General features: G+C 48.3%; 1 protein-coding gene across 4 annotated transcripts in view; it reads right to left on the minus strand.

The window, feature by feature from the left end:
• Positions 1 to 13555, minus strand: part of FLNB (filamin B) — a 130221-nt gene that overhangs the window by 12917 nt on the left and 103749 nt on the right. For 3 of the 4 annotated variants that reach the window (XM_084794488.1, XM_084794487.1, XM_084794486.1), the window contains 8 exons: positions 12761 to 12934; positions 10480 to 10638; positions 9726 to 9929; positions 8719 to 8871; positions 8491 to 8613; positions 4642 to 4908; positions 3897 to 4034; positions 2597 to 2712 (listed from right to left, as the gene is read on the minus strand). In XM_084794488.1, the coding sequence (XP_084650614.1) occupies positions 2597 to 2712; positions 3897 to 4034; positions 4642 to 4908; positions 8491 to 8613; positions 8719 to 8871; positions 9726 to 9929; positions 10480 to 10638; positions 12761 to 12934 (1334 nt within the window). The remainder of the gene's footprint in view (positions 1 to 2596; positions 2713 to 3896; positions 4035 to 4641; positions 4909 to 8490; positions 8614 to 8718; positions 8872 to 9725; positions 9930 to 10479; positions 10639 to 12760; positions 12935 to 13555) is intronic. The other variant, XM_084794489.1, reaches the window with a different exon arrangement.

Consider the following 13555-nt stretch of genomic DNA (forward strand, 5'->3'; position numbering starts at 1 on the left):
TCTGGGTGCAGGTTTCCTGACATGAGGCAAATTTTCTGTCACTGCTCTTGTTACTGTTTTTAAATTAAGCGCAGGAATGGGCGGCACTTTTGATAAAACTGTAAAGAGTTACACGTGCAAAGTCGGCTGCACTTCTCTTAACTACTTTTTTCCCCCTAGTAGTAAAAGTAAGTTAAATTTGAGTCCATTTCCCTTGTTTGTAAAATGGACACAGTAAAGACCCTCTCTGGTTGTGAAGACCATGTGAAATGATGCTAACAGGACAGCCCAGGACCTGGCCCATACGTCACAGGGCTCCAAAAATGCCAGCATACTGGTCAGTATTACTATGTATTTAGTGTTGCCTCTGGGCCACAACAAAAGAAGAAATTCCGAAGAAATCGTGGCCTTCATTCTTTCCTGGGTCAGCTTCACTCCGGTCCTATCTTAAAAAGTACACATTCTTGGAGGAGGGGGTTAGGCAGGCACTAGGTACTCAGAGCCAAGCCACACTTTTGGTTATGATTGGTCCACGCTGGTTATGATTGATTGGAAGGTAAGGCGGCTTTACATGGCCCAGTTTTGGCTTGAACTTGCTGGAGACAGCCATTCCTCCGAGGCAGCTGGGCTCACACTTGGTATGCAAAAAGAGCTATCCAGGAATTCGGTTAACATGCAGATTCTGACAACCTCTCCAGAGCAGGCCCTCACAGCACTGCGTCCCCTGGGTTAGTCCCTAGCCACAGGCCTAAGCGTACCAACTTAAAGCGCTTCAAGTGGCACAAGAAAAATTCAGCTTCTTTAGCTGGGCAGCCACCTGTGTGATTGGTGACTCTTAAACTACACTGGGAAGACGGAGGAACGTGCAGAATGTCGTATGAACCTCTGATGCCTGGAGGCTACAGCCTGGGAAGGGAGGGCATAATACAAACTTACGGATTCTTTAATTTCCAGAAATCCCCATTCTATCCCCTCCCCCACAAAGTGCCAGCCGACTCCACTTTTCTATGAAAAGGCTCAAAAGTCAGATAAAACAAAACACGCTTCTCACGTCTAACCAGCACCAGATGTCGGGCAGGCCTTGGCAGCGGCTCTGATAAATAATTTACATATCCCTTGGCGTGGAGTGAGTACATACTTACAGAAATGCTCCTGAGCAAACTGTGACAGGAGGACTCAGCAGAAGTGCTGGAGGGGACCCACTCAGAGCCAGCTTGTGGGAGCAAACCAGTCTCTGTTACCTGAGGGTCGCCGCTAAATCCTCAAGAGGGAGATAAATGCCTCTGAAGATCTGAAAAGGAATCTTCGAGATGCAGAAAGGCAGCTCTCTGCCCTCAACAAATGCTGCATTTATCTCCCTCTATATAGGTTTCAGCTAAGGCGGCCACAACAAGAGCTTCTGTTAAGAAGCCTTTAAGTGAAACACAAGAAAAACATCTGTACCACGCGCGACCAGTCAAGACCTGGAGTTCTCCAACTGAGACCGTATCAATCATAGGCTGGGACTCTGGTGTGGCTACCAGCTAGGACTCTAACTAGCAGCACTCTGTTCTCTCAGCATAGAGACGGGGCTCTCAAATGTAAGCTGAAAGTGTGCAGCTAGCTGCTCTATCACCCGCTCCAAACTTCAGACTGGATTCTAACCCAAGTGCTTTTAAGAACCGGGATAGCTATAGGCTATTTAGAAACTGGAAACAGTGTTTTGCATCATCTGGTGTTATTCTACAACCTACTTGCTTCTCCTAATTCAAACAAGTTCGGTGTTCCAAGCTGACACAGAGGCAGCCCCAGTGGCTCTAAGTTTGGCTCTGGCGCTAACTGTGTGTGTGCTTGTGTATATGTATGCATGTGTGTATATATGTGTTTAAGTGTGTATGTATGTGAGTGTGTGTATATGTGTGTGTGCGCGCATGCACGTGCCTATGTGTGTTAGCACTCGCACCTGTGGTGAGACTGAAGGCAAGCATAGTCATAGTCACAGGGGAATAGGTTTTTGGGGATAGATCTCTCACTGCCGCCTCAGGAACCTACTAGTTCTTGGCTAGAATCATTCTGTACCATCTTTAAAATTAGGTCAAATGAAGTTGCCCATCAGGGTGTTGCAAGGGTTTTCTGAAGTAACACTGATAAAGTTCTCAGCATGGTTCCTTATCATAAACAAATCACCCTCATTACCAAAAAAAAAAATAAATACATAAATAAATAAATAAATAAAAAATAAAATAAAATAAAATGCAGTTAGCTTTAGGGAAAGGAAGCCAACAACCATTATAGCTACAAATCAGAGTGTCAGCATTGTCTGCTCTGTCCTGAAAGCTCTCCTGTTCCTTCAGCCAATGATTAACAGGCTTCCTTTGTCTCTCCTGAATAAATATCTAAGAGCAAACTTATCCCTGAGTGGTAAGGTATATTGTTTACTAAGTCTGTTTATGCTTGCTCAAACTGTCTTTTGCTCTGGGAGCATAAGGAGGTGACCCTGCCCCAGGACTGGCGACATCTGGCTGCCAACTCTCAACAAGGGCTTGGTGCCCAAGAGAGGATTAAAGTGGCCTCCGGAGTCCAGGAGCCTCACTGGTCGGCCTGTGGCCAAGGACATGGATGCTTCCTTGCGTCTCACCTGAAGGCTCATAACAGTGAGGCAGCGAGCGTCGTCTGACGGCGCGATGACGGGCACCAGGTAAGGGCTTTCAGGGATGTGTTCATCGTTGAACTTGATGGACACCTCGTAGTTACCTGTTGGGAGAGGAAAGCCCCACAGTTTCAGAGACTCCAGAAAGGTATTTCCATAGTGGTCACTGGCTTAAGCTGTGCTCAAATGTCTTCAGGGACTAGCACTCCCTTAAGGTGACAGTTGATTGGCTGAAAGAGGGTTGGTCATCTGGCTAACACTGAGACAACAGGATTTTATTAGTGGGGTAAGCACCAGAGATTCTTGATCTGGGTCCACAGTGTCATCTGTCTATAGAATCCAGGAGAGCCAGAAGCATGAGCAGGAAAAGCAGTTGCATCCGTATGTCCACTGATCTCTGTCTAAGAGGATTCCTCATTGGGATATCAACTAGCAAGTACAAAAGAAGCAACTGTGCCTTGTGTCGCCAGTACTACACATTATATAGCAAGGTATTGCATTGTATTTTGAGCATTGTAGCTATTATCGCTTACACTCAAGACTACTTTGAAATTAAGATCATCAAGAGCGTTACTGCTATGTATTTGCTAACTATACTTTAATAAAGTTTTATTTATTTGAGACAAGGTTTACTCTGTAGCCCAGGTCAGCCCGGAGCTCTCCATGTATAATTCAGGCTGGCTCTACACGCCATGGCAACAGTTTTGCTTCAGCCTCCCATGTGGCATGGGCGACCACACCTGGCTGTCACACGTATATTTGAATAGAATTTATTTCTTTTATGATTTGATGTACTTTATATGCTGCATACGCCAAAAACAAAACAAACAAACAAAAAAACCAACTATCCTGAGGACAGGCATGTTTTATCAGATTTCCAGGCACACCAAAAGTTGACAACTCTCTGCTCTGTGTTCTCAGATGTCAAAGCCACTCTCTTAGTGCAGCCAAACCAGCTACTGGTCACATGCAGGCAGTGTCTGGGTGGTTGGTGGAAAGGAAAGACGCATTTGAGAGGAAGGGGAAGCAGGCTATCCGGATCAGGCAATACAGTCCATTATTTCTCACAATAAAAAAAAAAAGCAAGCAAGCAAGCAGAGATCACCAGTAAAAGACAAAAGATGATGAGAACAAGGCTCCTCATCTCTTGGAGGCCTGAGGTGCTCCCCCATGTGCCCCCACATGCAAACGCCTATTTACCTGACCTAACTTGATGAGTTTCTGATCCTGGCAACTAAACCATCTCTAAAACAAGGAAAACATCCTTCGTGGACCCTTGAGTACATACCAGGCTCTTGGGCAATATAAGAGACACCACATGACCCATTTTTATGGTCATCGAATGTAATCTCGGCCTTACTAGGGCCCTCAACAGCAATGGAGAGGCCTCCAGCACCTGCTTCCCGGGTCCAGATGCTGAACTCGGCTGAGACAAAGAAACACCTGGTTAGTGAGAGAGCCCCAGAGCCCAAAAGCCCGAGAGCCCGAGAGCCCGAGAGCCCAAGAGCCCCTGGCCCTCTTCTAGCTCAAGCCAGCAGTTTTTCAGCCCCTTTGACAGCATTTTCCTTTTGCCCTTAGTCCCAAGCCGGCCCCAGGCAAAGGCCATCATTGTGGCTTCTGAAGCACCGCCAATGATCATGAAGGTTCGCGTGGAAATGGGTACCAGGGAACACACCCAAACCAAACCAGAAGAGAATGAGAACGTTCGGATTCCCCGACACCACAGGAGGGGACCCCTCAAATCAGCTTTGCAGCATTTGAGTGCGTCGCACAGAACACTGGTTCTTAAGAATGCACTGCAAACAGTTACTGCTCATCTCTTAAGAGACTTCATGCATACTAATGTTACACTCAGCAAAACCTGTCTTAAGTCCGTTTGGCTTTGTGTAGGTGAGTGACTCCCAATCTTACTTAGCTTTAAAAGGTTGATTAAGAAATGTCCCTTACAGCCACCCACTGGACGTTGTCTCTTTAGAGTGATGGGTACAGTGTACACTTACTTGTCTCTACTTAAATCCTGCTCCAATTCTTACCTGGGATGCCTGCTTCTCCCCTCTCCAGGCCAGGGCCTCCTGCCCGGACCTTGTGGGCACCCCCTTCACCAAGGGGCCCCACAGTGAACTGGAAGGGGCTTCCGGTTACGTGCTGTCCACGGTACTTTACGCTGACTGTGTGAACGCCCATCTCCTGGGGCACAAATCGAACACAGTGAGAGTTCTTTCCCATCGGCACAATCTCTGCCTCGGTGACATGGCCAGAGGGGCTGGTGACCTGGGCAGACATGTCACTGCTGTTGATCTCTGTGAATAGAAGGTTGGGGAAGAGAGTTAGGACAAAGACCTAGGGCCAGGCAGGGCACACAGGGTGAGCAGAAGGGTGAGGCAGGTACAGCTCAGGGGCGTGAGGTGCGTGGACTCCCCTTGGGGCTGGAGGTCAGCTCTCCTGTGGGCAGCATGAGGGGACAAGGCTGCCACTTCCTGTCCCATTGAGCTATGTCAACAGCGATCCTGGTTTGTGCCTAGTTACCTCTACATGGCAGTGTCAAACTAGGACCTATGCGGGCAGCTACAGCACATGTAATAAAACCCACATTCCTGTGAAAAAGCGGTGCAGCCACATGTCACGCACAGGCAAGTTCTTCTCTACAGAGAGAAGGCAGGGAACACAACAGCCTTCCTGTGTCTCTCTCTCCTGCATTTTTATTGACGTATGTATTGTGTGTATGCGCATGTGTGGTACGGAATGCCTGTAGAGGGCAGAGGACAACCTTCAGAAGTGTTTCTCTCCTGCCAACGTGCGGACCTTGGGGATCAAACTTAGGCCATCAAGCTTAGCAGCAGGCATCCTTGGCCACTGCGCCATCCCACTGGCCCCATGAGCCTTCATGCCTATTGTCAGGTTTTGGTGCCTCTTTCAGGCAACAAAGCCAAAGGCATTCGGAGACCAAAGTGAACACACGCCAGTCTCAGTGGCAAAGGAAGAAGTGTGCGTGAGCAAAGCTTTCAGCCGAGGTCAAGGGGCCACATTCTCAGAAAAGCAATGCCTTGGGTTGCAAGCACCAGGAAGCAAATCACATCTATGAGGCAAGCTGCTCACTTCGCACAGACAGCTGTGCCTGCACTGGCACGGAGAAAACAAAAGCACGTGGCATGGGATGTGGCCATCACCCAGAGCCCCAATAAAACTGCACCGGGTGGCAGTTTCATGATTCTGTATCCTATGGGCAGAGAAAAAGGAAGAGCAAGAGGTTGAGGAGCAGTCGCTCCACAGTATGGACCTAATAATGTCTGTGGCTCTGCCAAATTCCTTTGGCAAACTCTACCCGACAGAAGTATGGTTCTAGAGAGGCACAGGGGAGACAACGCAGATTCACTGAGGTTAAGTGGAGACCTCATAATGACTTAGTGCCCTCAGAAGAGTCCCCAGCAGCCTTTTTTTCCTGTCTTCTCACTAGGTTAGCATACACGTTGGCCATCTGCAACCAAGAAGAAGGTCTTTACTGGAATTTACTCCTGTTAATCCAGTATGACTCACACAGCCTCCGTAGCTGGGAGAAGTGAATGTCTACCAGTTGTCAAGACATGCTACTTTTGTCACTAAGATCACCCATGTGGCCAGGTCCCCAGGTGCTGATGAATCCTCTCCCTCTAACGGGTGAGACAGGGTCAGGTGGATATTGAGGAGAGTGTCTCCGGCCGACTCTTCCGCTATCAAGTAATTGGAAACAAATGACGAAGAGCCGGAAGAGGCTTAAGACAGAGGTCACACGTCCACACTGCACACAGATCCTCCAGTTCCTCAAGTGAGAGTCGGCAAAGAGAACAGGTGACTTGCTGGATGAAAGGTGGAAGGCAAAGCAAACTCCATGTCCAAAGTTGTCCTAGAAATAATACTGAACCGGAGACAACCGCATTTGCCCAGGAGAGTGAATGGCAGAATGCCTCCTGCTGGTACAGGATGAGGAGAAACAGGATGCTATACATTTCTGGAGGACGGTTCACCACAGCACGGCCATGTGTAAATTCACTGGCAAGCCACCCCCGTCCTGGCCGCCTATCTTCCTCCACCTTGAAGCACACGAACGAGCCTTGGGCCATCACATTCAAATCAACAGTTTTTAAAGAGCGATCCTGACTGTAGTCATGAGGTGTTAACGACATTGACACTTGAGGACAACATTGGTGCCCGTGCGCAAGAATCCACTGACTGCAGCTAAGAAGGGAGGGTGAAGGGAATGTGCCCGGTTGAGAGGGAGCACCTCCTTCTTAAGAGAGCAGATGTGCATCTTTCACATGTGTATAAGTTTTCATGTGTGTATGAGTGGGTGCACATGTTCATGTGTATGTGTGTGTGTGTACCTGTGTGCATGTACAGGCCAGAGGACAGCCTTGGGTCTTTTTTTTTTTTTTAAAGACGTTTATTTTATTTATTAGGTCACATTGTAGATGGTTGTGAACCACCATGTGGTTGCTGGGAATTGAACTCAGCAACTCAGCTGGAAAAGCAGTCAGTGCTCTTAACCACTGAGCCACCTCTCCAGCCGCCCCCAGCCTCAAGTCTTGTTCCGTAGGAGTCATCCACCTTGTTTTTTGAGACAGTGTCTCTCACTGGCCTGAGGAGTGCCAATTTAGCTAGGACCTCTCTCTCATCTCTGCCTCCCCAGAGCTGGGATTACAGGCAGGTAACATCACACCTGACTTTTCTTTTTTTCTTTCTTTCTTTTTTTTTCAAATGCAAGATGGAGATGGAGGTCAAATAATCTGGAGATGGAAGTCAAGGCCTCTTGACTTTACGACCTTAGCCATCTCCTGTCTCTGTAGAGTTTGTGTGACTCCCACAGGCTGTGACAGATTGTGGGCACAGGAGTCTCAAAGCGTTCACTGACACAGCGCTTCTCTGTACACACACACACACACACACACACACACACACACACACACACACAAGCCACACTTCAGGCAGGCTGTTGGCCTACCAGTAGCATATGGCCCTAGGCGGAAAAACAATTTATTGTGAAGCAGCACAATGGGGCACACCTAGTTTTATGTAAAACTCTAGTTCTCACATTAAGGATCAAAAAGATGAACCGAAAGGCTCACCTCCTAACTGCTTCTAGATACTGGCATCAGCAGGGTTGTGTTTCCCACTGACATTATTTTCAGTGGCAAAGAAGAGTAAACCTAAAAGCAGACCTAGGCTTCCCTAGGCAATGCAACAAAACTACCTTCATCGGCGGCGGCAGTGGCGGGTATGTGTGTATGTGTGTGTGTGTTTTAAGAGGTAAGCACATTTTTTTCTAAACAAGCCTCTGTGAAAAACAAAAATCCCATTGTGGTGCCCCTAGCCTCTAGCCCTGAGGCAGCACAGCCACTCTGTGCTACATAATGAGACCTTACTTAAAAAAAAATTTTTTTTTTAAAGTAAATAAGAAAACATGGGGCTGATAAGATGGCTCAATGGTTAAGAGCACTGTCTGCTCTTCCAAAGGTCCTGAGTTCAATTCCCAGCAACCACATGGTGGTTCACAACCATCTATACTGAGATCTGGTGCCCTCTTCTGTCATGTAGGAGTACAAGCAGGCAGAATACTGTATATGTAATAAAATAAAAGAAAAAAAAGCAGTGCTGGGTGGTGGTGGCGCACGCCTTTAATCCCAGCACTTGGGAGGCAGAGGCAGGTGGATCCCTGTGAATTCGAGGCAATCCTGATCTACAATGTGAGTACAGGACAGCCAAGGCTACACAGAGAAACCCTGTCTTGAAACCCCGCCCCCCCAAAAAAGAAAAAGAAAGCTTGTACAATAAAAATGGCCCCAGTGTCAAGGTGGACAGTGAGCTTCAGGCCATGCCTGTAGTTGGACCCACTCGCTCCCCACACTCACCTGGGATCTTCAAGTTCAGGTCACAGATACTGCCAACTGTGGCCACAGATGGGGCCCTGCTGGTCCGCGTGATGCTCTCTTTGACTCTTCCCTCACCACTGATCTTCACAGTGAATGGACTTCCTGAAAGACCAAGAGGGACCATGTGAGCAGCCTCAACACTGGGGCACAGATGGCATTTACTTAAAACCCCAGCATCAGAGAGGGAGGGCCAAGGGGTTCTCATACCTGGCACATGCTCATCAGCAAATTTGGTGGAGACGATATAGACCCCGGGCACAGTGGGGAAGTAGGACACCTTGCAGGTACCGTCCTCCAGGTCCTCTGTCTGGATGTCGACCTTGCTGGGTCCTTCTACCGCTAAGGAGATGCCACCATAACCTGCAACACAGCAGCCTGTCCTGACACAACTCCTGAGAGAAATGATGAATGCAGCAGGGCTACTCGACCCTTGATACTGGAATAATTTACACAGGGCAGAAAGAAAAGTATCCAGCGGGGGTGGGGGGGGGAGGTGGTGCAAAGGAGCAAGCTAAAAGCCCTGAGAAGTTCTACAGCCGGATAACCTGCCAACTGTAGCCTTGACCAGACAATTTCTTCCTTGAAGGTATCTACCAATGCCCCTCAATAAATGCCTGTGCTGCCTCAAAGGGTTATCTCAATTTTCACATAGCTAGGTTGGCCATGCCAGCAGACCCTAAAGTTCAATAGCATGAAATTTCAACAGTGAGCATTTAAGTTGGAGCAGATATTTTCCCACTTTCTGTTTTGGGGTTGTAACTCTGTGTAGAGCTCACCAATGTGGCTGCCACTGCCACTCAAGAAGACAGATGACTGAGGGCACTGGGACGTGGTATGGCTTGAGAGAACCCAACCTAACTCAAATCATCTCCAAGTGGTCTGCCTTATTTTGCCCAAAGCACTCTCAACTTAAGGCACCATGCTCTGCTCAGGAGGAGTCCAAGAGAACACTGGGGCCAAAAACAATGTCAATACACATAAAACAATGGGTCTGTAAGAGCTTGTGGATCTGAGTTTGGACCTCAGAAACACATAGGGTTATTTATAATCCCCATGTGTTTCAGGTTTTTTTTTTCCTCTGTAAAGCACATTCCTACTCTTGTGCCTCAGGTAGAGGCAAGCACGATGCTTGGAGATCAGAGAGTTCACAGGATAAGAGGATGAACAAGCGGCCACAAGCTCCGGGCGTTTCCCATGGAACTACCCCCACAAACCTGCATCTCTTGTGTCCACGATGAAGTCAGACATCTCAAAAGTCCGACCTTCTGACAGGCCTCGGCCATAGACTTTGGCCCGGCGAGCATCGCCAATTTCAGACTGCACCACCATAATGGATACGGGGCTGTTGGCCACGTGGTTGCCATTCTTCTTGATGCTGACTAGATGTTCGCCCACCTCTCGGGGGATGAAGGAAATGCCTGGACCGGAACACAAGTGGAGGTTTAGTAAGTGGAGGTGGGGAAAGGGTGAAGGAAAAGAAGCCGGGGAAGGAGAATGGTTGTACCAGTGAGAAAACGTGTTCATGGATAAGATTCAAAGTCATCTAAAGTAATCTAGGAGAAGGACCCTATGCGTGCGTGCGTGCGTGCGTGCGTGCGTGCGTGCGTGGGTGCGTGCGTGTAAGGGCATTTCTAGGTTAGGTTAGCTGAGATCGGAAGAGCCAACCTTGATGCTGGGCTGGCGCCGCGGGCTGGCGTATAGATTACGCCAAGCTGAGCACCGGCGCTCATCTGTCTCACTCTCTGTCTCGGTGACGGACTGTATCATTGAACAGGGGGAGGGAGTCACAATCAACCTCTCCCTTCCTAAGCTGCTTTGTTGGGCATCTTGTCACAGTAGTGAGGAAAGTGACGATTGTGATGTCAAAGTCTCAAGCTTGGAAAGATGACTCCTTTCCTTTGCGACAGCCCAGTGTCCATGCACGTTAACACAGAGGAGCAGGCATACATGATGCAGCCCAGAGCTCACCAATGTGGTTGTTGGGCAGTCTTTTTAGCAGGCAGGGCTCATCACGTCCAGATGGGGCCTTGATACTGGCTGTCAGTGTGCTGAGGTCAGTCTCACTGATGTCCAGAAGGAAGTCGGCAGCCGAGCCCAGCTTCACTTGGGAGCAGCGTCTGCTATCATCTGAGAAAAAGCCAACACAGCTCCTATCACACGTGCAGGCTGAGCTGCAGCTGTCCAGAGCGCACAGTCTACACGGCACTTAGAGATTCTATCAGCCACGGGGGTTTCATAATTGTGCACCTCTGACAGCGACAACATAATGACCATCCTAGGCGGATGATGGTGCTTACAACTGGTTCAGAGGAAAGCAAGAAGCTGGAAGGGACAGAGCTGCCAGTCCTCATGAACTGACTTTTAAAAGAATCTTTGACATGCAGAAGAATGAAACCGTCTCTCACCCTGCACAAAACTCAATTCAAAACAGATCAAAGACCTCAATATGAGACCAGAAACTTAGAAACCGCAGGAGGAAATAGAAAAACCAAAACCTTTACATGAAATTAAATAGCTTCTGCACAGCAAAGAAAACAGAGCGAAGAGACAGTCTATAGAATTGGGAGTGGGGCAACTTCGCTGAACTACACATTGCGTCGGTTAGTGTGCAAACTGCAAGAAATTAAACAGTGAAAGTCAAACAAGAGTTTGTTGAAAATCAAATAAGAGTTCACAGGAGAAACACAAATGGCTAATAAGTATTTTTAAAATGTGCTCAACATCCTTAGCCAGCAAGAAAAAAATGATTTTTTTTTTTTTTTAAAGATCAGGTTGGCCTCAAAACTGAGAGACCCGCCTGCCTCTCTCTGCCTCCTGAATGCTGGGATTAAAGGTGTGTGTCACCACCGCCTGACCCTGACCCTGACCCCTCTTGGTTTTTTTTGAGACAAGGTGGCTCTGGCTGTCCTGGAACTTGCTCTGTAGAGACCAGACTAGCCTCAAACTCAGAAATCCACCTGCCTCTGCCTCCCGAGTGCTGGGATTAAAGTTGCCCACTACCACCACCGGCCGGTCTGCTTTGAGAGTCTATCTCACCCCAACCTCTGGAATGGCCATCATCGGTAACTCAGAGAACAGCTAGTGCTGGTGAGTGGAACCCTGCTCCGCTGATGGTGAGCACGCACACTAACGTCACCCACTGTGGCAATCAGTGTGCAAGGTTCTCAGACAACTCAAAGCAGCTTCACCAATTGATCGATTTCTGCCAAAGCCTGAGAGACACTAAGTAAACATGCTACAGAGGCACCTGCACCTCCAGGTACACTTCTGCTCTGTTCACAATAGTTAGGAAATAGAATCAGCCTGGATGCCCATCAACAGAAGAAAGGATAAAGAAAATACGCTCATATACTGAATGAAATAATACTTAAAAAGTTAAATCAGGATATCTGCAGGAAAATGGATGAGTGGAAATTACCATTGTAAATGAAGTCAGGCCGACTCAGAAAACCAACTCCACATGGTTTCCGTCACATGCTGTGTGTGTGTGTGTGTGTGTGTGTGTGTGTGTGTGTGTGTGTGTGTGTGTGTGTCTTGGGGCGGGGAGCTAAGACTAGACTGGGGACCATGAGAGGGAAGGAAGCTATCTTAAGGGAGGGGTACGTAGGGGAAATAGAATCCAAGCAGAGAGGGGAACAATTTGGGGCCATGACAGGAACCAACAAGAGGCAGGCAGTAGGAGAGAGAGGGCATTGGTGAACAAGGATGAATTAGAACAAAGTATAATGAGAAATGTATAAAAATTCTATAAGAAAAGCTATTAGTTTGTGATCTTTGGCAGTGGCGGCAGCGGCCACCTGCTGTCATTTCCCAGAGATGCATGAGCCCCACTCCCCACAGTGCTGCTGCAGACAGATCTAAGTACCTTGGAGGCAGGAGCCTCGATGTGTGCATCTTCCTGAGAAGCTACCCTATGGTCCCAAGCCAGCAGGCAGAACAGAGGCCAGGGGCATAAGCCACAGAAGGGTGTAACTTGCCTCTGAACACCACTGAAATGGGCTAAATGGCTCCAAGCTTCAGTTTTCTGATCAGTAAGAAGGAGTGGACATTGCATGCCGCACAATGCCGATGCCTCTTTAGCCCCTGCATTCAGCCTGACTCCTGTGTCTGAGGGCCTGCTTTCCAGATGGCAACTCTTAAGAAAGGAGCACTTAGGCAGCCTGAACAGAAACTAAGTGCCTAGCTTGCTATCCCAGGCCGAAGAGGAGAGGAGGCAGGTCAGGCACACAGGAGCCGCCCATGACCCTACCTGTGATCTTGGCAGTGAAAGGGCTGCCCGGGATGTGTTTGTCATTGTACTTGACCAGGATGCTGTAGTCGCCTGGCAAGGTGGGCAAGTAGGTCACTGTACAGGTCCCGTCTTTGTTGTCAATGCAGCTGATCTCCGCTTTTGAGGGCCCCTCAATAGCCAAGTCCAGACCACCTAAAGAGTGGGCACATGGAGGGCGGGTCATCATCCAGGGGGACCCTGACGGCAGGGGCAGCAGACTGACACACTCCATGTAAGTACCAAAGCAGGGGAAAGTCTATTTGGAAACACAGCTCTGCTTAAATAACTCCAGCTCTCCAGGATCTGAGCGCTAAGGATAAGGCAGAGTGTTATACATCAAACACACACAGGGTGGGCTAGCACAGACTGTCACGGAGGTCAGGGCGGATGCCACCTTCAGATCAGTAGGCTGAGGAATCTGTGAATACTTGGTTGGTTAGCAGAGCACTTCAGCTAGAACGTACAGCTAAGTAACTCGGGGGAGATCCTGAGGACGAAGTGAGCAAGATGGACAAAAATAAAGCCAATTTCAGTCAAAAGCCCACTTGAGTTCTAAGTGAGGCACATGAAGTAGTTCATATTACAAATATGATTTCACTCAGATCATAAGAACTTAGACATTTTTAATTTGAGTAAGAAATGGCTTTTTATGTGAGAGAAAATGAGACAAGTACTACCATATAATAGTGGTTTCTTTTGTTTTCTTTTGAGATTAGATCTCACTAAATGGCTCAGGCTGGCTTTGTACTCAAGTGATGCGCCCATGTCGGGCTA

This window comes from Acomys minous (genome assembly GCF_964271855.1).
Source record: "Acomys minous genome assembly, chromosome: 9".
NCBI lineage: Eukaryota > Metazoa > Chordata > Mammalia > Rodentia > Muridae > Acomys > Acomys minous.